Source organism: Phyllostomus discolor, chromosome 12 (assembly GCF_004126475.2).
Source record: "Phyllostomus discolor isolate MPI-MPIP mPhyDis1 chromosome 12, mPhyDis1.pri.v3, whole genome shotgun sequence".
Classification (NCBI taxonomy): Eukaryota; Metazoa; Chordata; class Mammalia; order Chiroptera; family Phyllostomidae; genus Phyllostomus; species Phyllostomus discolor.
The window spans coordinates 21353025-21376685 of NC_040914.2; the positions used below are offsets into that span (position 1 = coordinate 21353025).

General features: G+C 48.4%; 2 protein-coding genes across 2 annotated transcripts; both read left to right on the forward strand.

Moving 5' to 3' along the window:
- The first annotated feature begins 409 nt into the window (after positions 1 to 409).
- CLEC11A (C-type lectin domain containing 11A) lies at positions 410 to 2751 on the forward strand. Its single transcript, XM_028529972.2, has 4 exons — positions 410 to 699; positions 978 to 1179; positions 1483 to 1674; positions 2114 to 2751. The coding sequence occupies exons 1-4, from the start codon at positions 553 to 555 to the stop codon at positions 2557 to 2559; spliced, it is 987 nt and encodes a 328-aa protein (XP_028385773.1). The 5' UTR covers positions 410 to 552; the 3' UTR covers positions 2560 to 2751.
- An 18202-nt stretch (positions 2752 to 20953) lies between these two features.
- On the forward strand, positions 20954 to 22225 carry GPR32 (G protein-coupled receptor 32). Its single transcript, XM_028530193.2, is given in 2 exon segments — positions 20954 to 21209; positions 21212 to 22225. Coding segments are annotated over 2 exon segments (1029 nt in total). The 3' UTR covers positions 21985 to 22225.
- The last annotated feature ends 1436 nt before the right edge of the window (positions 22226 to 23661 follow it).

Sequence of the window (23661 nt, forward strand, 5' to 3'; positions counted from 1 at the left end):
GAGCCTGAGAATGGTGGGAAAGCCTCTTCCAGCAGAGTGCGTGGGCAATGGTGGCCACAGGGTAATAACAACCCTTGGAGAGACCCTGCTGAGGAGTGGCCAGGGAACAGAGGGGAGCAGGGGCAAGTCCCAACAACCCCCGGAGGGGGGTCCAGGGCAGAGGCTGCGTCTCCAGGATCCCTTGGAGAGCTAGCTAGCTCCATGCTCTTCCTGACTGTCAGAGCTTTGGCCTGGGCAGAAGGAAAGAACAGGGCGGAAGCGAGCTCTGGAAAGTGGGAAGAGGGGGGTGTGGGGGGAGACCCAGGGCGGGATCCAGGCTTTGGAACGTTGGAGGTTTCCGGCCACAGAGGCAGGGCCTCAGGGGAGCCAAGAGAGGCGGAGAGAGACACACATCGAGGAACAGAGAGACGGGAGTTGGGAAGAGAGGGACCAGGGAGGAGCTGGGAGAGGTGGGGACCACGGAGCTAGTGATCTGCGCACACGCCAGTCCCCAGAGATACCCCCTCCCCAGAGACATTTGTCTGTAGCCTTGGGCGTTGTGAGCCCACCCTGATGCAGGCAGCCTGGCTCCTGGGGGCCCTGGTGGTCCCCCAGCTCCTGGGCTTCAGCCACGGGGCTCGGGGAGCTGAGAGGGAGTGGGAGGGGGGCTGGGGAGGAGCCCAGGAAGAGGAACGGGAGAGGGAGGCCCTGATGCTGAAGGTGAGTTGGAGAATGGCGAGGGTGGGGGGGGGGCAGGGAAGGAGTGGGGGGGTGGTGGGGGAGTACCACCACGACCGTGGGTTTGGGAGGGGGCATTCTGGGGTCAGGGAAATGGGCAAGAGGGAGGGATGGGACAGGCTCAGAAGATGGGGGTGACTGGTTCACAGAAGGGACTTGAGGGCAGTGAGCCAGCTTACAGCTGGAGAGGGATGCTTGGCACATCTGGGGAGTCAGAATGGGGAGACAGGTTGTCCCCTACTGTCTCTGCCCTGCCTCAGCATTTACAGGAGGCCTTGGGGCTGCCCACTGCGAGGGGAGACGCTGCGAGGGGGGACGAACATCCTGAGGGAACACCTGAAGACAAAGGGGCCAGGGAGACTGAGGAGGATCATCAGGGGGAGGAAGAAGAGGAAGCAACGCCAATCCCCTCCTCCAGCCCCAGCCCTACTCCCACCCCAGAGGACACTGTCACTTACATCTGTGAGTTATCATTAGCTCCGCCCTGCACCCCAGGCCTCCGCCATCATTTTCAGCCAAGGGAACTGTCCTGTTACTGTCCGAGAGCCTTTCGATTGTTCACTGTCCAGCCCGTGGCGCCCACACCCCCGTGAAGTTCCAGCCTTGCCTCCCAAAAACCCAGGGCCACCTTCTAGGACCCCCGAGTTTCCCCAGCCCCACAAACTCTGTCCCCAGAGGCCTTAGGTCCCTGTGCCCCTCAGGGCCTCCGGTCCCCCGATTTCGCCCTCAAGGTCCCCGTCCAATGTGCTCCCTGTCCGTCCGCAGTGGGCCGTCTGGCCGGCCTGGACGCGGGCCTGCACCAGGTGCACGTTCGTCTGCACGTGTTGGATACCCGAGTGGTCGAGCTGACCAAGGGGCTGCGGCAGCTGCGGGAGGCGGTGGGTGACACCCGCGACGCCGTGCAAGCCCTGCAGGAGGCGCAGAGCCGCGCCGAGCGCGAGCGTGGCCGCTTAGAGGGTGAGTCTGCACGGCGCGGGGCAGGGAAAGAGGGATGACCCGGGTCTGGCGGGGGACTAGCGGGAGGAGGGGGCCCAGAGAGGTCTGGGGACCCTGGGCATCACGGCTGAGGGGGTTCCTGGAGACTTGGGTGTGGGTTGATGCGGAGGTTAGCGTGGCGGGGAAGGTGAATGCCGAGAGCAGGCAGGCGGTGAGGGGAGTACACTCCCCACGAGGCAGTAGAGCCTACCCCACTCTACACGCGCCACGCCCCCTACAGTCCGGTCCTCGCAGTCTGGCACCGCCCGGGACGGCCCTGACTCCTCCTCCTCGCTGGATTCTGGCCCCGCCTCCTCCTAGCTCTAGCTGATAGGCTCTTACCCCTCCTTCTCCCCGCCCCGGGAGATTCTGACCCCGCCCCACCCCGCCCTCCCTGGACCTGACTCCACCCCGCCCGCAGGCTGCCTGAAGGGGTTGCGCCTTGGCCACAAGTGCTTCCTGCTATCGCGCGACTTCGAGGCGCAGGCAGCGGCGCAAGCGCGGTGTGTGGCGCGGGGCGGGAGCCTGGCACAACCCGCGGACCGCCAGCAGATGGAAGGGCTCACTCGCTACCTGCGTGCGGCGCTGGCTCCCTACAACTGGCCGGTGTGGCTGGGCGTGCACGACCGGCGCGCCGAGGGCCTCTACCTCTTCGAGAACGGCCAGCGCGTGTCCTTCTTCGCCTGGCACCAAGCGCCCCGGCCCGAGCCCGGTTCCGAGCCCAGCGCCGCGCCACACCCGCTCAGCCCCAATCAGCCCAACGGCGGCGCGCTGGAGAACTGCGTGGCGCAGGCCTCGGACGACGGCTCCTGGTGGGACCACGACTGCGAGAGGCGCCTCTACTACGTCTGCGAGTTCCCCTTCTAACGGGGCCGGTCCCCGCCTCGTCTTTCCATCCCTCCACCCGCCCTTTGCCAAGGCCGAGCACTTTCCGAAAACGCCCTTCCCTTCCTCCCTCTCTTCCTTGCCCGTGTTTTTCCTGGGAGCAGTGAGCACCAGGCTTAGGTACGGCGACAATAAAGCCTTGTGGAATCGGACTTGAGCGGGCAGTGGAAAGCACTTGGCATTTGTCTCTCGCCGCGTGGGAGGACGGGAAAGGCAAGAACCTGGCCTTTGGATGCCCCAGAATCAGTGATGGAGAACACCTGTACATATGTACACATGGTCATCCACTCCTGCACATAGATGTCGGGAGTACATAAGTGCACACGCTGCTGACAGCTTTATCCCCATTGTGCCCTCCACTCAGGGCCTTGGGGACCAAGGGCCGGTCAATCATTGTCCCAGGTCTTGGTACGGATCAAAGATATTGGAATCACAAAGGGGCTAAAGGCTCTGACAAGCTTTGCAAGAAATTCCTCATGTAATATTGTTTAGTGTGTCTCACACTTGTTTCACCAGATGGTACTGAAACAGTATCAGACACCCCTCTGCTCCCTTCCTTTTCCCCCGCCCCCAGGGGCCTGTGTTGAAACACAAACTTGAAGACCTTCTAGCCTGGAAGGGTAGCCTCCCTCCCAGTGTTCCCTCCTCCACTCCCTGCCTGTGAGGCCATGAGCCAGCCTCTTCCCTGCCCTGAGCCTCAGTTTCCTTTTCTGAGCATAGACACAATCCTAACTCCTATTTTGTATGACTTTCGGGATGTCCAGGCAAGCCCAGGAACATGAGCCACACCATACCTTTCCTTCCCCACGATTTTTCATACTTTTTCCCTGGGGCAGAGATAACACCCAGAAATCACCCCAGTGTCCCCCTGAATACTGGCATCATGGTCCTGACCCTGACATAGTGTCACCATTGGGTCAACCAGTGTCAGTCACCCCTTTTTGGAAGGGGTGAGCACCACACAAACCCTCTAGGAGGCATTTCTGTGCCTCACCGCTCCCACAGGAGGTGCAGAACGAGAGGCTGAAGGGTAAGGTCGTGGCCTCTGTTCAGGAAGAGGTCAGTCCGGGGAACTGAAGACCTTGCTCTAAATTCTTTCCCCTGAGCTTGTGTCCCAGGGTGGGGGTGAGGCAACCAGAGGATATTGACGAATATCTGCTACTCCTCAGGAGGGGTCCATCCTTACAGACTGGACATTTTGGAAACTAAGTGGATTGGGCAGTTCCACGGTTGTGTCTGCCTGGACTCTGCAGCTGGATGGCCCAAGTTCTAGTCCTACCTAGACCGTTTCCTACTGGGCAAACTTGAGGGAGACTTGTCTCCTGAGTCTGCACTTATCAGCCCGACCAGGGTACCGCTGTGGGGCGGAGCTGGGTGTGACCAACTCCCTGCGCCCAGCATACCCTGGCGCATGGGAGCCGGCTGAATGGAGGATGGCTGTGTGGGGCCAGGTTGGGCACCTTGAGATGAGTCGGATCTCTAACTGCCTCTCTCCCCCGGGCTCCCACAGGGTCCGAGGCTTTCCCCATCACACTCTCACTCTAGATGCTACTGTCTGGTGAATGTCTGTCACACCAGCCCAGAGAGAGAGTTGTGGGGACACACAGAGAGGTCCGAGGTGGTGAGTGGAGGGCATTTGCTAGGACTGTTTATGCATCAAATCAGCACGCCTGTACGCGCAGCATTCTGATTTGATTTCTGACTCAGTTCTACGTATGAGACCCTTACCACTGCTCCGAGAAGCCCTCCCAGACCAACCAAGGGGCACCATTCGTAAATGCCCCCTCCCTGTCTTTCCGCAGAGCATCTGCTTTGACAGCTTGGAGCTGCGGAACAGAGAAAGCCTCAGCAACTGATTGGGGTAGATTCGTTTATGGATCCTAGGGAAGTGGTGGAGAAAGACACAGGGACCGAGATGTCTCAGCTTGGGGAAGAACTACTGGTAGCCTCACGGGCTTGTCAGGACTACAAATCCCAAGAGGCTAAGCGACAAGCCCACTAAGGCCTTCTCTGAACTGCGTTGCCCGGCAGCCATCGGGTGCCTCACGCAGATCCATCTGCAAGCCCTGGCCCCTCCTTCCACGTGAGAGTCGCCCACACCCCCCCCACCCCCCGCCGCACTCCACTCCGCAAGCTCAGGACCACGCCCATCGCAATAACCTCTGCAGTCTCCAATTAGAGTTCGCACTCCCTTCTCGCCCCCCCCCCCGCCCAATCGGGCTTCGCCCCGAGGTACTATGGGAAATGTAGTCCAGCCACTCAAAAATCGGTAGAAAAACCCAAAGCCGCAGAGTGTAACAATTTGTTTAGGCTTAGACTGTAACCAGCGCTCAAATCTTTCCCACAAAGAGTTTTTTCAAAATATGGGTGAATTTTTATGTGTAGATCCTAACCATTTTCAAAACAAGTGAAATAAGTTCATAGAAAACGGTTAGAAATAGTTATCACAATTTGAGTGCTTAAGTACTAAATTACTAAGTAAAAATTTTTCCTTTGCCTGCAAAAAGTTTGCTGAACACTGGTCCGAACCAACTTAACTTTTAATAATAAAAAACTTTTTATTCGTAAATAATTTTGAAGTTACAGATAACTTACAGAAATACAAATAGTGTGTTGTATTTTATATACCCTTTCCCCAGATTTATTTATTGTTAACAGTTGACTGCCACTGCTTTATATCTTTCGATCTATCCATCCACCCACCGTCCATCCACTACCCACTCATCCATCCTAATTCAATCACCAAGGACAAACTAGAGTCAGGTTTACTGACCCAGTGCAACGAAGGAGACCACATTCCAGTGGAGGAACTGTGATCGCGCAATAGGATTTGGTGAAAGAGAGGAATCTGCGTGAAATTTAAGTGAAACGTTGTTTCCATAGCTTCAGAGCAAAGCAGTAATGTGTATAAATGAGTCAATGTTAGCTCTGGCTGGTGTAGCTCAGTGGATGGAGCGTGAGCCTGCAAACTAAAGGGTCTGTGGTTTGATTCCCAGTAGGGACACATGCCTGGGTTGCATGCAGGTCGGGTACCCAGTGCGGGCCGGGGGTGGGGGGGCGTGTGAGAGGCAACCACACATTGATATTGCTCTCCCTCTCTCCCTCCCTTACCCTCTCTAAGAATGAATAAATAAAATCTTTTTAAAAATACATGAGTCAACATCAGGTCTGAACTGAACTGCAAAGTGGACTCAGGGTCCTGTTTCTTCGGAAACCACAAAGTTAAGATAAATGTGGTATATGTTGTGCCCAGCTCTTGCATCAAGGCTGAAAACTGAGGCTTTTTGTCTGTGACAAAGTGCCTTAGCTCTTCCAGGCAGGAGTAGGATGTCTCATTCTTTATTTTTTTTTCATTTTCCTTTTTTTGTTTGTTTTTTAGATTTTATTTATTTTCAGCGAGAGGGCAACAGTAGGAGAAAAACATCGCTCTGTTGCCTCTCTTGCGCCCCCAACTGGGGACCTCGCCCTCAACCCAGGCGTGTGCCGCATCAGCCAGGGCGGATGTTTCTTCCTCTGCCCTTGAATGGCTATGCTTTCAAATAGTCGAGTTTCCAAAGTACATTAGAGAACAAAGTTTCTCAGTGGGCAAGGTAGCCACAGCCACAAAAGGGGTTCGTTAGGACACTTTACATCCTATCGCTAGGAGAGATATTTCCCGTTGACTTGGCAGCTGGCTTTGTCTGTGTCTGGAGATGGTGGGCAGATTTTTTACAGTCCTAGGTGGCTTTTGTTTCTCTCTCTCTCTGTTTGTTGAGGAATTTAAGGGTTAACTACCTACACACATCATGGCCCTTCACCCCTATTTCAATGCGTATTTCCTGAGAGTGCAGATGCTCTCTTCCACAACCACAGTGATCAGCCTCAGTAAATGCAACATTTACATAATTATTCTATCTAATCTATTGGTGATATTCCAGTTTTGTCCGCTGACCCAAGTGCACTTTCTCCTCCAGTTCAGTTTCCAGCCTCGAGGTCCCGCGTTGCACGTAGTTGTGATGTCTCCATGAATCTAGAACATTTCCATTTTTTAAAAAAGATTTTATTTATTTACCTTTAGAGGGAAGGGGAGGGAGGGAGAAAGAGAGGGAAACATCAATGTGCAGTTGCCTCTCGCACGCCCCCTACTGGGGGCCTGGCCCACAACCCAGGCATATGCCCTGACTGGGAATTGAACCTTCGACCCTTTGGTTCACAGGTCAGTGCTCAGTCCACTGAGCCACACCAGCCAGAGGTAGATAGAACATTTCCATTCTGATGATACCGACATTATGGAAGAACAACTTCCCCCCACCCCACTCCTTAAAACAAAAGAAAATAGGAGTAACTCACTCGAGTTTACTTGATGTTTCCTCATAATGATTAGATCCAGGTAATACGTTCTCCACCAGAGCATAGGAGGTGAGGTCAATGGTACAAAATGTGTAAAGCATGGAATGGTTTATTTTGTTGTAATTACCTCATTTCTCTACCGTCGGTGGTTCACCTGGCCTGTGACTCCTTCCTGGCTTCCCCAGGTTTTTCCCTCTGTTAGCCTCGGGTCCTCCCTCATTCATTTGAACGGCCTCTCCTGGGCTCCGGCCGCAAGCCACCACTTCCTTCTGAAATGCCAGCCGCATCATTGCCAGCCGCAGCAGGATGCTTCTTTTCAAACCATGCGTGGTTTGTGTGAGCCACACCCACGTCAGGGTGAGCATGGGTTTTGTAAATTCCTGTGGAGAGGCAAGTAGCCGCCGCCTCTCTATCTCTCTTCCCACCTGTTCCAAACTTGAGTGGGTTCTGACAGCTCCTGGCAGCCTTGTGGGCAGGAAGTCACGGCTGGTGGAGTTGGGGGACAGAGGGGCAGGGACTGGAATACCAGCTCTGCCTTAAAAACAATCTTCTTGGCAATTTTGTAATGTCTGATCCATGTAAAATAATATATGTGTAAATACTGAGGCACAAAAAGACTACCCATTAGCCCACAAACCTAAGAATACTGGGTTAGTCCTGCGTGTGGCTCAGTTGGTTGTAGCATCATCCCATACACCAAAAGGTTGTGGGCAGCTCTCTCACATTGATGTCTGTCTGTCTCTCCCTTCCTCTCTCTCCAAAATCAATTAAAAAAACACATATCCTTGGGTAATAATGTAAAAAAAAAGAATGAAGTATTACTCTTTAAAAATTTTATTTCTTTATTTTTAGACAGAGGAGAAGGGAGTGAGAAAAAGGAAAGAAACATCAATGTGTGGTTGCCTCTCACATGCCCCCTACTGGGGACCTGGCCCACACCCCAGGCATGTGCCCTGACTGGGAATTGAACCAGCGACCCTTTGGTTTGCAGGCCAGCTCTCATCCACTGAGCCACACTGGCCAGGGCTGAATAGGGTGTTACTCTTTTTTTTTTTAATTTTTAAAAAAATTTTAATCATTGTTCAAGTACAGTTTTCTCCCCCCTACTCCCATTCCAGCCCACCCACCCAACCCTCCACCCTTCCCCCCCATTACCCCCCACCCCTAGTTTTTGTCCATGTGTCCTCCGAATTTGTTCCTGTAAACCCTACCCATTCCCCCCTGAATTCCCTCTTCTCTCCCCTCTGGTCACTGTCAGACTATCCCCTATTTCAGTGTCTTTGGTTATATTTTGCTAGTTTTTTTGTTTTGTTTTGTTTTGTTGTTTAGATTCCTATTAAAGGTGATATCATGTGGTAGGGTGTTACTCTTTAAGTCACCCTTCCCTTATTCCATCCTCCATCTCTGGCCCCCTAGGGCTGCCATAGCAAAGTGCCACAGATTGGGTGCTTTAAACAGAAATGATTTCTCACAGTCCTGAAGGCTAGAAGTCCAGAATAAACGGTGTCATCAGGGTTGGTTCTTGGGCCTCTCTCCTTGGCTTGCAGATGGCCACCTTCTCATGCTGCCCTCTTCTTATGAGAACACCAATCAGCTTGGAATAGGGCTCACTCTGGCCTCATTTTAACTTAATCATTTATTTTTTTTAAGATTTTATTTATTTATTTTTAGACAGAGGAGAAGGGAGGGAGAAAGAGGAAAGAAACATCAATGTGTGGTTGACTCTCATACAACCCCTCCTAGGGACCTGGCCCACAACCAGGCATGTGCCCTGACTGGGAATTGAACTGCCTGGCCCTTTGGTTCACAGGCCGTCACTCAACCCATTGAGCCAGGGCCAGTTTGCTTGAGTGTTAACAGGATATTTCCTTTCCTCATTTGAATGACCAATAAAAACCAATTGGCAAGTGAAAAGAGGGAATAGCTCATTTCTTTTTAGCACTGAATAATATGCCATTGTCTGGCTAACCACAGTTTATTTATTCATTCACCTCCTGGAGGGCATCTTGGTTGCTTCCAAGATTTGGCAGTTATGAGTAAAGCTGCTATAAACATCTGTGTGCAGGTTGCAACTTGCTTTGTAAAGGTAAACTTATATTACAAAGATTTGCTGGTGTTGCTATAGTGAGTGCATTGTCGCCGTGGTGTGGGGCTCTCCGGGAGAGGTGCCATAATGAATCTGCTCAGTTCTGGCTGACATTCGTGGCTTTCACAAATGAGCATTTGTGTTTCTATTTTCCGCTATTGTGAACAACGCATCTTTCTCACTCTCTACGTCGTCATCATCATTGCTCCTCACCATCAGGTGTAAAATTTTTGTCAGTCTGGTAGGTGGAATGTGGTATCTCACTGTGGTCTTAACTTCCATATCCCCAATTATTAATGAGGCTGGGCTTCTTTTGATCTGCTTATTTGCTCTTCTTATGTTCCTCTCCATGAAATACCTGTTGTAGGCTTTTACATATATTTGTAATATTTTTTTATACTGGGTGCCTCCTTCCTGGTAATTAGTAGTCTTTATATATTCTGCATACTAATACTTTGAAGGCTATGCATTGCAAATCTCTGGCTTGTTTCTTGTACTTTCTTGATAGTGTATTCTATTGATCAGAAATTTCTTAATTTAATTTTTTTATTTTTATTTATTTATTTGTAAAGATTTTATTTATTTTTAGAGAGAGGGGAAAGAGAGAGGGAGAGAAACATCAATGTGTGGTTGCCTCTCATGGGCCCCCTACTGGGGACTTGGCCAGAAACGCAACCAGCGACCCTTTGGTTCACAGGCTGGCACTCAATCTACTGAGTCACACCAGCCAGGGCATCACTAAAAATCTTTAAAAAAAAAGTTTTAACTTCCTTCCATGGCAGGTTGCTCATTAATTATAGCATCATCCCCGTGCACCAAAAGGATGCGGGTTCAATCCTCAGGGCGCACATGGGAGGCAGCTTATCAATATTTCTCTCCCTCTCTTCCCCTCTTCTTCTCCCTACTAAAAAAATCAATAATAATGAAAAACATCCTGGGTTGAGAATTAAAATTTTTGACTTCCACATTTAAGTCTTTCATCCATCTAAAGTTGGTTGCTTTTTTTTTTGGAGGTGTGATGTAGAAATCCAATTTCATTTTTTTCCCATCAGGATGACAAATTATTTCTACAGCATTTGCTGAACACTCATCCTTTTCCAGGTTCTCTGTGGTCCCTGCTCTGTCATATTTTAGGGTTCGTGGGCCTTTTTGGTGGCTCTCTGTCCTGAACCTTAGTTCAAAAACCCCTAAATAAAACATTACCATCTGATGTCATCAGCATATAAAAATAGGGTACTTGATGAGGACATACCAGATATGAAGGTTGTTTAGCATTAGAAAAATATATTGTCACATTAATAGAGTAATGGAGGAAAACCAGGTGGCAATTTTCATAGATGGAGAAAAAGCATTTGATAAAAATTTTATCAGCCTTGGCTGGCATAGCTCAGTGGATTGAGCACGGGCTGCGAACCAAAGTGTCACAGTTTCGATTATTCCCAATCAGGGCACATGCCTGGGTTGAAGGCCATGGCCCTCAGCAACCACACATTGATGTTTCGCTCTCTCTCTCTTTCTTCCTCCCTTCCCTCTCTAAAAAATAAATAAATAAAATCTTAAAAAGAAACGAATTAGAGCTAAGTTAGGACAAAAATTTAAAAAATATATTTTTTGGTAGAATGAGCTAAGCATCTAACTCAAATGGTTGGAAATTAGCAGTAAAGCAAATTCACAGAAACAAACACAAAATAAATGATAAACATATGGGCAGAAATGAAAGATGAATGGGGTGAAGAAGACTCACAAAGGCAACAGCTGTAGACTGACTTTAACAAAACTGGATAAGAAAAAGAGATAGACCATGAAATACAAACTATGAAAGTGAATAATTATAGCCAGGCAGAGCTATAAAAAGTAAGGAAATAATAGTATGATCAACTACTTGCTAACATGTAAAAACCTGGATGAAATGGCTAAATTACCAGAAAAATATAAAGTGCTAAAAGTTATACAAAAATAAAAGAACTTGAATAAATCAGTAAGTACTGAAGTGTTTGAAGTTATAGTCAAAGATCTCTCTTTCTTTAAAAAACACAGGTGGAGACTATTTTTTGGGTGAGCAATATCAAACATTCACGGAATGCTTAATTCTTATCTTTTTATTTATGTATTTATTTTTAGAGAGGGGGAAAGAAAGGAGAAAGAGAGGGAGAGAAATACCAGTGTGTAGTTGCCTCTTACTTGCTCACTACTGGGGACCTGGCCTGCAACCCAGGCATGTGCCCTGATTGGGATTCGAACCAGTGATCTTTCAGTTCACACGCTAGCGCCACAGAGCCACACCAGCCAGGGCTTAATTCTTATCTCATACACATTGTCCCAGAAACTGGAAATCATGTAAAGTCTGTCTAGCTCTCTTTGGGAAGCTGCTGCAAAATTGGTTCCAAAACCAGATAAGAAATATATACAAGAAAAGGAAATTAGAAGTCCATTTCACTGTGAATGTGGGTATAAAAACACTAACTCAAATAATGGCCTACTAAATCCAAGATTATATCATAAGTTACCATCATCGAGTAGGATTTATCCCACTAATGCAAATACGGTTCAAAATTTCAAAAGGAGTCTTTTAATGTAATCCATCATATTAATGGACCAAGAAATAAAATGTAATGATTTCAACCAATGTAGAAAAATCATTTGATAAGGTTTTATATCTATTCATTATTAAAAATCGAAATAGTAAACTAGGAAGAAAAGGACATTTTTTTAAACTTCTTAAAGCTTCCAGCAAACACCATAGAAATTTTGGGAGACTTCCTTGTAAGAGTAAGAATAACATTAGGATATTCTCATCATGGCTAGTGTTTAACACGTATTGTCCATAAATCCTGACTAATGCTTTATTAAAAAATAAAAGGAAAGAAGGTGTGCAAAGACCAGAAGGGAATAAAAAAAGCTTTCAATATCTGAACACGATGTAATTATATACCCAGTAACACCACTGGAATGAACAAACCATAAGAACAAATTATAAGAGATGTCCACAAGGTTCCCAGTTACAAGATTAACTTACAAAAATCATTTCCATTTCTCTATGCCAAAAATAAAGGTTTTAGAAACATAGGATGTGATGAAAACACCAGTCACAATCCCAACAAAATCTTGAAATCATCTCAGAACCAGCAAATAAGAAAACATAAAATTCTGTGAAGGAAAAAAAAGTCTAATAAAGCCCCTAAAAAAGATGATCTGAATAAATGCAAAGGTATGCCGTGCTCTTGGTTGGGGTGATTAAATATTATACAGTTGTCAATACCTCACAAATAATTTATAGATTCAGTACAATTGCAAGCAAATTTCCATTTGAATTGTTTTATTTTTAAAAAATATTTTATTTATTCATTTTTAGAGAGATGGGGAAAGGAGGGAAAAAGAGAGGGAGAGGGACATCAGTCGGTTGCCTCTCACACATCCCCAGCCTGGGACCTGACCTGCAACCCAGGCATGTGCCCTGACCTGGAATCAAACCAGCAACCCTTTGATTCACCAATCAATTCCAATGAGAATGAATTGTTAGTCCTATACAACTCTATTCCCTTTACTCTTTCTTTACGTGGTATTACTGTTATACATACTGATGTTACAGATCGAAGAACACACAGTGATCATTGATACTTTACCATCTGTAGCCTCTTCCTTAGGTTTACTCTCGCCTGCCTCCTTTGTGTTATTATGGACAAATACTTACAAAAACATTACATTCCTATATCGTGTAGTCTCAACAATAAATTATATACATATTATTTTCTACAATTGCTTTTTTTTAAAATAAGATTTTATTTATTTCATTCTTAGACCGAGGGAAAGGGAGGGAGAAAGAGAGGCAGAGAAACATTAACGTGTGGTTGCCTCTAGTGCACCTCTTACTGGGGACCTGGCTTGCAACCCAGGCATGTGCCCTGACTGGAAATCGAACCAGTGACCCTTTGGTTCATAGGCTGGCACTCAATCTACTGAGCCACACCATCCAGGGCTGCAATTGCTTTTAAAATCAGTTAAGAGCATAAAGGAGAAAAACGACGCCTGTATACTGTTTTATAATACCATCATAACCTTTGCTAGTTTTGTTTTTTTTTTTTCCCCTGTGGATTTGCATTAGCTCCTGGAGTCCCATTGCTTTCAGCCTGAAAAATGTTAAAATTTTTTTTTTTTTGTAAAGCAGGTCTGCTAGCATCAAACTCTCTCAATTTTTGCATATCTGGGCATGTCTTTATTTTGCCTTCAGTTTTGAAAGACAGCTTTGCCAGGTACAGGATTCTTGGTTGACACACTTATTCTCTGAGTGTTTGGAGTATGTTATTCTACTGCCTTCTGGCCTCCATCCTGTCTGCTGAGAAGTCAGCTATTTATCTTATTGGGGTTTCTTAGCAAGCAAAAAGCCATTTTTCTCTTTCTGCTTTCAATATCATCTCCCTGTCCTTGACTTTCAACATTTTTACTAGGATGTGTCTGACTGTGGGTGTCTTTGTGTGGATCCCATCTGAGTTCATTGAGCCTCCTAGATGTGTAGGGAGGTTAGTGTAATAAACGTGGGAAGTTTTCAGCCATTACTTACTTGATTCTCTCTCTCTCCCTCCCCCTCTCCCTCTCCCTCTCCTTCTGGTACTTCCGTGCTATATATGTTTGCTTAATGGTGTCAACAACAGGAATAGGCTGTGCTAGAGACTTTCTATGTTTGGGCTCAATATTTAAAAACAAAATGGCTAGAGGAATGAATTGTCTACTCTGCACGTTGGTTCTTTCAGCTCTCCTGTGTTTCAAAATATTTAAAGTAAAAGGGGTGCAAGGGAATTTTGGGGTGGTGGTCATGCAGCATGTATGTTTTTCAAAACCCTAGAATTGCACCAACAAGGGAGAATTCTCGTACGCAGATAATGCCTGAATTTTCAAAATACTTAGTTTAGCAGAGTGGCGCAGCGGAAGTATGCTGGGACCATAAAAATACTTACTTTTTTCCATTTTTTCTTGTATTAAGGATACAGGTTTGACAACCTGAAATTTAAAAGCTCTTTGTAGAACAAACAACTTATGCTAAAATAAAAAGTGAAGAAATTGACTTGAACAAAATTGTACTTCATGTGACAGAAATCACACTAATAATCTCTTCATGTCAAGTGACAGAAAAGGGAACAAACCTCTTGGATTCCAGGAAGCCAGTGGGCAAAAGATAGGAAGAGACAGTTCATAAAAGAGTGGATGTTGCCCTGGCTGGTGTGGCTCAGTGGACTGAGTGCCGGCCTGCAAACCAAAAGGTTGCAGGTTTGATTCCCAGTCAGGGCACATGCCTGGGTTGTGGGCCAGGTCCCCGGTAGGGGGTGTGTGAGAGGCAGCCACACATCGGTGTTTCTCTCCCTCTCTTTCTCCTTCCCTTCTCTCTAAAAATAAATAAATACATAAATAAATAGTCTTTTTTTTTTTTTTTTAAAGAGGGAACATAGTGAGCAACTGACCATTCTGGGAAGATATCTCACCACATAAAAAACCAAAATCATTCCAATAAGTCAATAACCAGGGAACGTTTTTTAATGAGAAGACTCAGAGCTGGTGGGTGAGGCTGGGGCGGATCCTCTCCTGCCCTATGGCCTATCCTCCCATCCTTCTGGGTAACAAAGTCGAGATCTTTTCTCCTTTGGGGTCCACTTCTGGGAATCCAAAGAAACAAAACTCACTGTGGAAAAAAAAAAAACACCTTTATCTCTCCAAGTGTTATTCACAACACTGATTAGAATAGCAAAACACGCGGCGGCAGTGGTGGGGGGAGGTGGTGCGACAACTTCAATTTGTTCCAAAAGGGAATCGGGCAAGAATGTCCCAACCACAGAGACGCAGGGACGCGGGAAGGTTCCCAGGACTGAAGCCTGCCTCTGTGAGTGGACGTCAGGGGAAGACAGAAGAAAGAGTCTGCCACTCCAGCCCCCTAATGAAATAAAACTGATTACGGGCAACTTCCATCTGAGGCGCGCATCTTGGGTTGCTGCGAGACGAAATGGATCCCCACACTGCTTAGCGGGAGCCGGAGAATTAATAATAGAGGGGACGACGGGACAGTCACAGGTACGTGAATGCCGGCAGACACAGGAAATTACACGTTTGAGCCAGCGGGTCAGCACGACCTCCGGGAACCGGCGTGGGGGCAGGAGGCGGGGGAGGGTGCCAGCTCCCGTCAGAAGGAACCTCCAGGAGGCTCAGGCCGTCCGCGAGGAGGGTTTGCTGGAACGAGCAACCTCTGCTCTGGTCTCATCCCCTCCGTAGGTCACAGGTCACGTCACGGAGCTGTCTCTCCTCCACACACTGCAGGAGGTGTTACATTTTTAAAAGGTTGAAGACTCTAAAGCAGCAGGGGAAATACCGAATTCTAGAAATCAACGATACGAAACAAAGCTCCCTGCTTGAGTGTACCAGGTAGGATGTCAACGCTGCGAGAAGCGATCCCAGAATGCAGGCAGAGCGCAGCCTGGCGAGGACTCAGCAGCTCCCCGGCCGCTCCCCGCGGCGCCCTCCCTCGGAGAGGGGAGCTGGCTTTGATAAAGGGGGCGACGCGAGGAAAAAGGCGACATGTTCGATCAACCCTTAGAAGCACATTCCCCCCCACCCTGACCCCTCGGAAACCGGGAGACATCTTTCAACAGCCAGCACCACACAGCTGCTCCTGGTGCCGCGTGAGCATCTGCAGAAGGGGCGCCATCCTTGGAGAAAACCCTGTAAATGAGACCTGGCTGGCTGGCTCGGTTGGTTGGAGCATTGTCCCATGGACCAAAGGGTGCAGGGTTTGATTCCCGGTCAGGGCACATACCTAGGTTGTGGGTTCCCTCCCTGGGCAGGGTGAGTACAGGAGGCAGCTGACCCTGTTTCTCTCTCACATTGATGTTTCTTTCTCTCTCCTTCCTCTCTTTGTAAAATCGATAAACATATCCCCAGGTGAGGGTTTTCTTTAAATCCTGCAGGTCCTGGCCAGTGTGGCTCAGTGGATTAAGTGCCAGTCTGTGAACCCAAAGATCGCCAGTCCGAAACCCATTCAGGGAACATGCCTGGGACTCAGGCCAGGTCCCCAGTTAGGGGTGTGCGAGAGGAAACCGATAGATGTATCCCTTGCACACTGGTGTTTCTCTCCCTCTTTCTTCCTCCCTTTCCCTTTCTCTAAAAACAAATAAAATCTGCCCTGGCTGGTGTGGCTCAGTGGATTGAGCACTGGCCTGTGAACCAAAGGGTCACCAGTTCTATTCCCAGTCTAGGGCACATACCTGGGTTGCAGGCCAGGTCAGGTCTCCAGTAGGAGGCACTTGAGAGGCAACCACATTTTGATGTTTCTCTCTTTCCCTCTCTTTCTCCCTCCCTTCCCCTCTCTCTAAAAATAAATACATAAAATCATTTTTTTTTAAAAGAAAGAAGTCTCCACCAGATAAGAAGGGGGGAAAGGCAGTTACAGAAAAGCAGATACAATCCTCAGCACCTTTGCACCTGTGGCCACCACTCTTTCCACCACATTCCCCTCCCTCGCTGTGTAGGGAACTGTCATCTTCCTCATTGCTCTCATTTCTCATTAGGGAACTGTCATCCTAGGCATCTCAGTTTGATTGTCATGTACTCAGCAAACACTGGAAACTCTGGCCCTGACGCCACTTCCTCTGTTGCAACTCTGCTTCAAGGACGCTCGCTTATTCAGAAGCTGGAGCCCCGTTTGTGAATAGATACATTTATTTGTGAGTCTGTTGGTTTCCTGTTCTTCTCTCAGCACTCAGAGTTTCCCCGAGGCAGGGCCCAGGTCAGTCAGTGTGTTTCACCGGCTCTCCCCCCTCATCCCGCCCCTGGGGAATGTGAATACTCCGATCTCCTCAGGAAGAAAGCCGGTGACATTGACGACAAACACACAGCCTATGAACCCAGTATTCCTAATCTGAGGATCTAGTTCAGGCAACAGCTCAGTTGGTTAGAGTGTTGTTCTGATACGCCAAGGTCATGGGTTCGATCCCAAGTCAGGGCACCTACAAGACTCAGGCAGTGAATGCATCAATAAGTGCAACAATACATCTTTCTGTCTCCAATCAATCAATGAAAACATACTTTAGCTTATGCAATATAAAAAAATAAAAAGGGTGGGACCTGTGTCAAGGAAGACGAGCCCTTCTCAGTAACTCTCAGCCTACACCTGCTACCCCCGGGCAGTGCCACGGGGCCCCCACCCGTCACCAGGCGCCCCAGGAGAGCAGGTCATTCTGTCTGGGCCCATGCGCCCTGAGCAACACTGGGTGCTGGAAGGCAACAAGGAGAAAGTGGGCGTTGGGTAGGCAGCTAGCCGAGTCTGACAGGAAAAAGGGGGGCAAACCAAGAAACAGCAGAAATGGCTCCATCCCGCTTAATGTGAAAACATGTGCCATGATCCCCGTTGATCCATGTGCTGGAGAAAACTTTGCTCTTAGTCTCCAAACTCTGCTTTGAGGACACCTTGCTCATTTACTTATTTAACACTCACAAGAGATGCAGCCCATCCAGGCACAGGTTGGGGCTCAGCACAGATATGAACTCATATTTTCCATACAACTGTCCCAGGGGACTGTCTGTTACTGCAGCCAGAACTGTGCCCGTGACCGGAACACCCACAGAAATAAATCCACACCCTGGGTTACTCAGAGCTGACCTTCACCAAGCCGAGCACAGTGAGATAGGAACCATGATCCTCTGCATTTTGCTGATGCAGAAACTCAGGAATAGAGTGGTTAAGGAATCTACCCAGGATCACACAGCTCAAAAGAGATGAAGCCAGGATTTGAACTCATGGTCACCTCTCCCTGAACCTTCCACTGTGCAATAATACATGGACAACGCATAGTAGGTGCTCACGGAAGCCGAGCTCCCTTCCTGAGATGGGGCCCAGGGCCGGGACCCAGGAAAGGACAAATGCAGAGAGTTGGAATGACACCGTGAAATGAGTCCTCTGGAGTCTCTCTCCTCTTTAGTCCCCCAACTCCCGGCCGCCAGGGCCTATCAGCACCCACATCTAGTGACACGTCACGGGCTCTGATACTGGTCTCTGGAGCCACCACGACTCTTGCCCAAGAGTCTTTCCTGGACCCTTATCTGCTCCCAAATTCACTGACAAGCTTCCTGCCGCACACCCTTGACCCCAACCTGGGCTCAAGGCTGGTAGCTGCCCTGGAGAGACACACAGACAGTGGAGACAGACAGAGCTTCCTCGGCCTGACCCTTGCCCTGGGACACAGGACATGGTGACACGAGATGGGAATTTGGTGGGAGGGGCCTCAGACAGCTCAGAGGGTGGGGGCATGGGGGACAAGGTCAGCTGGGGTACAGCGGGGGGGGGGGGGGGATACAGGGGGAGCTTAGCTGGCCAAAGAGATGGGAAGTTCTGCGCCACCTCCCCTGGGGAAGGGCTTTCTCATGCCACCTGTCAGCGCCACCAGGGAAGAGGTTTCCAAGTTCTGACTATTTTCATTGCAGTTGTGTCTGCAGTGCTGAGGTGTGTGTCTGGGAGACACCATGAGTTCAATGCCTGTTTTTATTTTTTAAAAAGATTTTATTGATTTATTTTTAGACAGGGGGAAGGGGGAGACAGAAAAAAGAGGGAGAGAAACATCAATGTGTGCGTGCTTCTCATGCATCCCCCACTGGAGACCTGGCCCGCAACCTGGGCATGTGCTGTGACTGGGAATCGAACCAGCAACCTTTCGGTTCGTAGGCCTGTGCTTAATCCACTTAGCCACACCTTCTTTATACTGCAAAGAGCCCCTTTTCTGTCTCACTCCACATTCCTAATTCCCCTTACCTTGATTTAAAATCAGTTCTGATCTTCTTTCCTTCCTGTAAAGATGAGTTAGCATTTAGCGTCATTTCCTTGGCCTAAGGAACTTTCTTAGGAATTCTTGTGGATGGATGCAATAAATTATCTCAGATTCGTTTTATCTGAAAATATCTTTATTTCACCTTTTGAAGGATACTTTTACAAGTTACCGAGTTCTGCATTGACAGATTTTTTTTCTTCTAGCAGTAACCTTAAAGATACTGTTCCATGTCATATGGCCTCCTTTCCACTACAGTGAGAAGTCAGCTGATGTTAATATCAATGTTCTTTTGTATGCAATGGGACATTTTTCTCTGGCTGCTTTCAATATATTTTTAAAAAGATTGTTATGTATTTATTTTTAGACAGAGGGGAAGGGAGGGGCAAAGAGAGGGGAGAAACAGTGATGTGTGAGAGAAACATACATCAGTTGCCTCTCACATGCCCCCTACTGGGGACCTGGCCTGCAAGCGGGGCATGTGCCCTGACTGGGAATCGAACTGGTAACTCTTTGGCTCACAGACCCACTCTTAATCCATTGAGCTACACTAGCAAGGGCTCCTTTCATTTAAGATTTTAAACATATTTGTATTAGGTGCTTTAACATCTTTGTATATTGTGATATCCATGCTATTGTGGAGTTGTTATCTTCGTTTCTTTCAACTGCTTCTTCTGTTGAATATGCCTCATACTTTCCTGTTACTTCACACGTGTAGTGGTTTTTAATTGGATCCTTGGCTATTATGCATGAAATATGGTAGAGACTCTGCCATTGTGTTATGTTCCTCTGAAGAGTGATTCTTGTTCTGGCAGGCAGTTCAGTTGGATGAACTCAAGCTCCCAACTCTGAGTACACTCTGTGACAGGCAACAGCTGAAATCTCTGCTCAGTGCTTTCAAATTTCAGCTGTTGCTTGTTCACCAGGCATCTGGGGGTCTCCAGTGAACATGCATAATTTAGTAAGCTAAGAATTTGGATGGATTTTTTTTTCTGTTAATTTTTTTATTGTATTTTTCCCCCATTATCATTTATCTCCCTTATTGGATGGATTTTTTAATATGCAGATCTTGGAGTTTACCTTCTCTTGGGCTTTCTTTTCTCCACAATTCCCTGCCTCCTCACTACCTTTCTGGCTAATCTGCCCACTAATCTGTGATCTCATGCCTCCAGCCAGTGAGGATGCAGCAGTCACATTGCATTCACATCAGGAAGGTGCGAACTCATAACTCTGACCCCCATCAAGGGTGGACTCTCTTCTGGTTTATGATTGAGCTTGGTCACTCCCCAAGATCTTTGAAAATGGAGTGATTTTAAATATTTTCTCCAGATTTTATAAACTTTTATTTGCAGGACTATTTATCTGACAAAGATGCTCTGACATTACCCCAAATCAGAAGCCCCTTAAACAATTTTTAAATCAGCCCTGGCTGGTGTGGCTCAGTGGAGTGAGTGCTGGCCTGCAAACCAAAGGGTCGCTGGTTTGATTCCCAGTCAGGGCACTTGCCTGGGCTACAAGCCAGGTCCCCAGTAGGGGGCACATGAAAGGCGACCACACATTGATGTTTCTCTCCCTCTCTTTCTCCGTCCCTTACCCTTTCTCTAAAAATAAATAAAATCCTTACCAAAATAATAAATAAATACATAAAATTTTAAATCATGTTTTTCTTTTTTAGATTTCATGTATTTACTTTTAGGGAGAAGGGAAGGGAAGGAGAAAGAGATGGAGAGGAACATCGATGTGTGGTTGTCTCTCGCACGCCCCCTACTGGAGACCTGGCTCACAACCCAGGCATGTGCCCTGACTGGGAATCCAACGGGCAACTTTTTGTTTTGCAGGCTGGCACTCAGTCCAGTGAGCCATTCCAGCCAGGGCAAACCTTTTTATTTTTTTCATAGCTCTTGTAACCTTCTAAAGCAGGATTTTACGGCTATATTTACTACACATATAATGTTTCCCATCGGATAGCCCCCACTAGAGGGCCCGTTTTGTTAAAGGGCAGTACCTAGAGCAATACCACAGTGACTTATGCAGCAAGTGCTCAACAACCGTGGGCTGAGTGGAGAAATACATAAAGGGGCCTCAGAGGGGACCACGAGCTCCAAAAGGCAGTGGAAGGTCGCCTGTGGCTCTGACCTGCAGTCATCGCTCTTGTTCTAGAAAGATGAACCGCGCCGCGGCTCCCACATGCCAACCTGCGGAGGCGCAGTGTCTCCGCATGCTGACCATAGCCACCCTGTCTGTGTCCTTCAGGGTCGGCGTGGTGGCCAACGGGCTGGTGCTCTGGATGACCGACTTCCGCATGGCCCGCACCGTCACCACCACGTGGTTCTTCCACTTGGCCCGTGCCGACTTCGCGGTCCTGGCGTCCCTGCCTGTTCCCATCTACAGTCTGGCCAGCGACCAGTGGCCCCTGGAGGACTTGCCTGCAAGCTGTACCTGGCCTTCCTGTCCTTCACCTTCTTCACCAGCATCTGCCTGCTGATCCTCATCTCTGTGGACTGTTGCATGTCCGTCCTCCACCCGGTCTGGGTCTGAAACCACCGCACGGTGCAGCGAGCGAGCTGGCTGGCTGTCGGGGTGTGGCTCCTGGCTGCCGTCATTTCCTCTCCGTACCTCTGACTCCAGGCCACTGAGAAACCGGAGGGGTGTAAGTATTGCTTCTTCAAGTTCGACACAGAGCGTGAGGGGAAGGGAAGCTCCAATGACTGGGGTCCAGTGACTCGCAAAAGGTGCATGGTGGTGACTATCACTTACTTTGTGGTGGGCTTCTTGGTGCCCCTGGTGGTCATCAGCACCTATGCCCACCTCCTCCTCACCAAGCTCTGGAAGGAGGGCTGTGTCTACCCCCACCGACCAAAGAGGTTGCTGCTGTTGGTGGTGAGCGCCTTCTTCGCCTTGTGGTTGCCTTTTAATGTGGCACTCTTGGTCCACCTGGGGCTGTGGAACCCTCATGACCCCACAATGCTGCTCATCCTCTAGGCTACCTTCTCCTTGGGCTGTTTCAACAGCTGCCTCAACCCTTTCCTCTATGTCTTTGTTGGCAGAGATTTCCAAGAGAAGTTTTCCCACTCTCTGTCTTCTGCTCTGGCCAGGGCATTTGGTGAGGAGGGCCTTCTCATTCACCTTGCTCCCCAGGGGAAATGCCCAGGGGATGATGGAGACCTTAGAGTGGAAGCTGAAAATCCTGTGTAGTTTGTAGCTCCTTTAGCAGGCTGGCTTCCAAGACACTGCCAAATCTGGCCTCTTCTTTCAGGAAGTCCTCCTGGCACCACTTCAGCTAAATCTCCGTATTAGACACCTGATTATTTCCCTGTAACCATCTATCCTTCCTTTATAGAAGATGTCCTTTATAGGAAGACTTCAAATAGAAGTCTTCTGTGGTTAGCCAGAAAAAAAAAGAACAAAGCTTCCCAGTGTTCTTTGCAACCAGGTACAGCCACGTGAGTATGTTCTGGCCAATAGATGTGAGCGGAGGTAATCAATCTAACTTCTTTGAAGTGCCCTGGAATGGAAGAGGGCCTGCCCTATAGTCCTCCCATTCCATGGTCTAGAATGCAAGTGTATTAGTTAGCTTTTGCTGCATAACAAACACTCCAAAACTTAGAGGCCTAAAACCGTTACCTTTTCTGATTTCGGTGGTCAGCAATTTGGGCTGGGCTCAGCTGAGCAGTTGTGGTCTGGGCTGGGCTTCCTCACGTGGTGAGCTGAGTGACTCTGTGCTTCTGGGAGGGGTGGCTGGGTCGATGGCAGCTGACTGAGCCACGGAGCTCTCATCGTCCTGCAGGCTGACTGGGGAGGGTTCCATGAGCAAGATGGAAAGTCTGAGACCTGCGGTTGGCACTTGACACAATGTTGCTAGGTTCAAAGGGTGGGGCAATTCATTCCACCTCTGATGGGAAAAAATCTGCAAAGTGACATTGCCAAGGAGCACAGGTACAGGAAGGTATGTGGAACTGGGGCCATTTTTGCAATCTGCCACAGCATGTGTGGTGGTGAGCCGCGTGGAAAACAACAAAGCAACTGTGTTCCCATCTCTGCCCCGGAATGTGTTAACCCATGCTGTGAAGAGAGAGATGTCAGTTTCTAGCTCATTGAAACCAGTGTTATTTTGTATCTCTGTTGGAGCAGCTGAATCTTTCCCTTAACTATCATGCTGCCAACCTCTGGAACTTGTGCAAAGTGACATAATAAATTTCCTTATTGTTGAAGCTATTTTGGAGTCTGGTTTTCTGTTACTTGAAACCCATAGCAGCCCCACTGACATGTGCAATAAACACTCCCTTCTGGGGACTGAATCTCAGTGGTCTGTGGTCACAATGACCGTTCCTTGGATTCTGGGTAGAGGCAAACAAACAAACACATATTCAAACCCAAAGCTACCATGGTACTTGTTCATAACAGGAAGAGGCAGCTCTGGCCCTGCTCTGATGCCCTGTGAGAGCTCCCCTCAGAGCCTCAGATCTCTCGACTCTGTGTACCAGCTGCTTCTGTGGTTCATGGGTGAGGAGAGGATGCAGTGATGCAAAGACTGAGTATCAGGAAGGACAGAGGCATGTAAAAAAGTCAGCTGGGAGCCCAGGCCGGTGTGGCTCAGTTGGTTGGGCATCATCCTGCAAACTGGAAGGTCACCAGTTTGATTCCAGTCAGGGCACATGCCTGGGTTACAGGTTCTGCTCCCAGTTGGGGTGTGTATGGGGTATGGCATACAGAAGGCAGACAATCAATGTTTCTTTTCCTCTCTTCCTCCCTCCCTTTCCCTCTCTGGAAAATAAAAGTTTTAGAAAAAAAGTAAGCTGGAAGCCCTGGCCAGGTGGCTCAGTTGTTGAAACATCCTCCCATATACCTAAAGATTGCAGGTTCAATTTCCAG

Bases quoted from the DNA above. Each gene is read 5' to 3' on its own strand.
- CLEC11A (XM_028529972.2), top strand. From the start codon at position 553: ATGCAGGCAGCCTGGCTCCTGGGGGCCCTGGTGGTCCCCCAGCTCCTG. The intron at 700-977 runs GTGAGTTGGAGA...GCCCTGCCTCAG, and splicing joins GGGAGGCCCTGATGCTGAAG to CATTTACAGGAGGCCTTGGG. The intron at 1,675-2,113 runs GTGAGTCTGCAC...CCCCGCCCGCAG, and splicing joins CGAGCGTGGCCGCTTAGAGG to GCTGCCTGAAGGGGTTGCGC.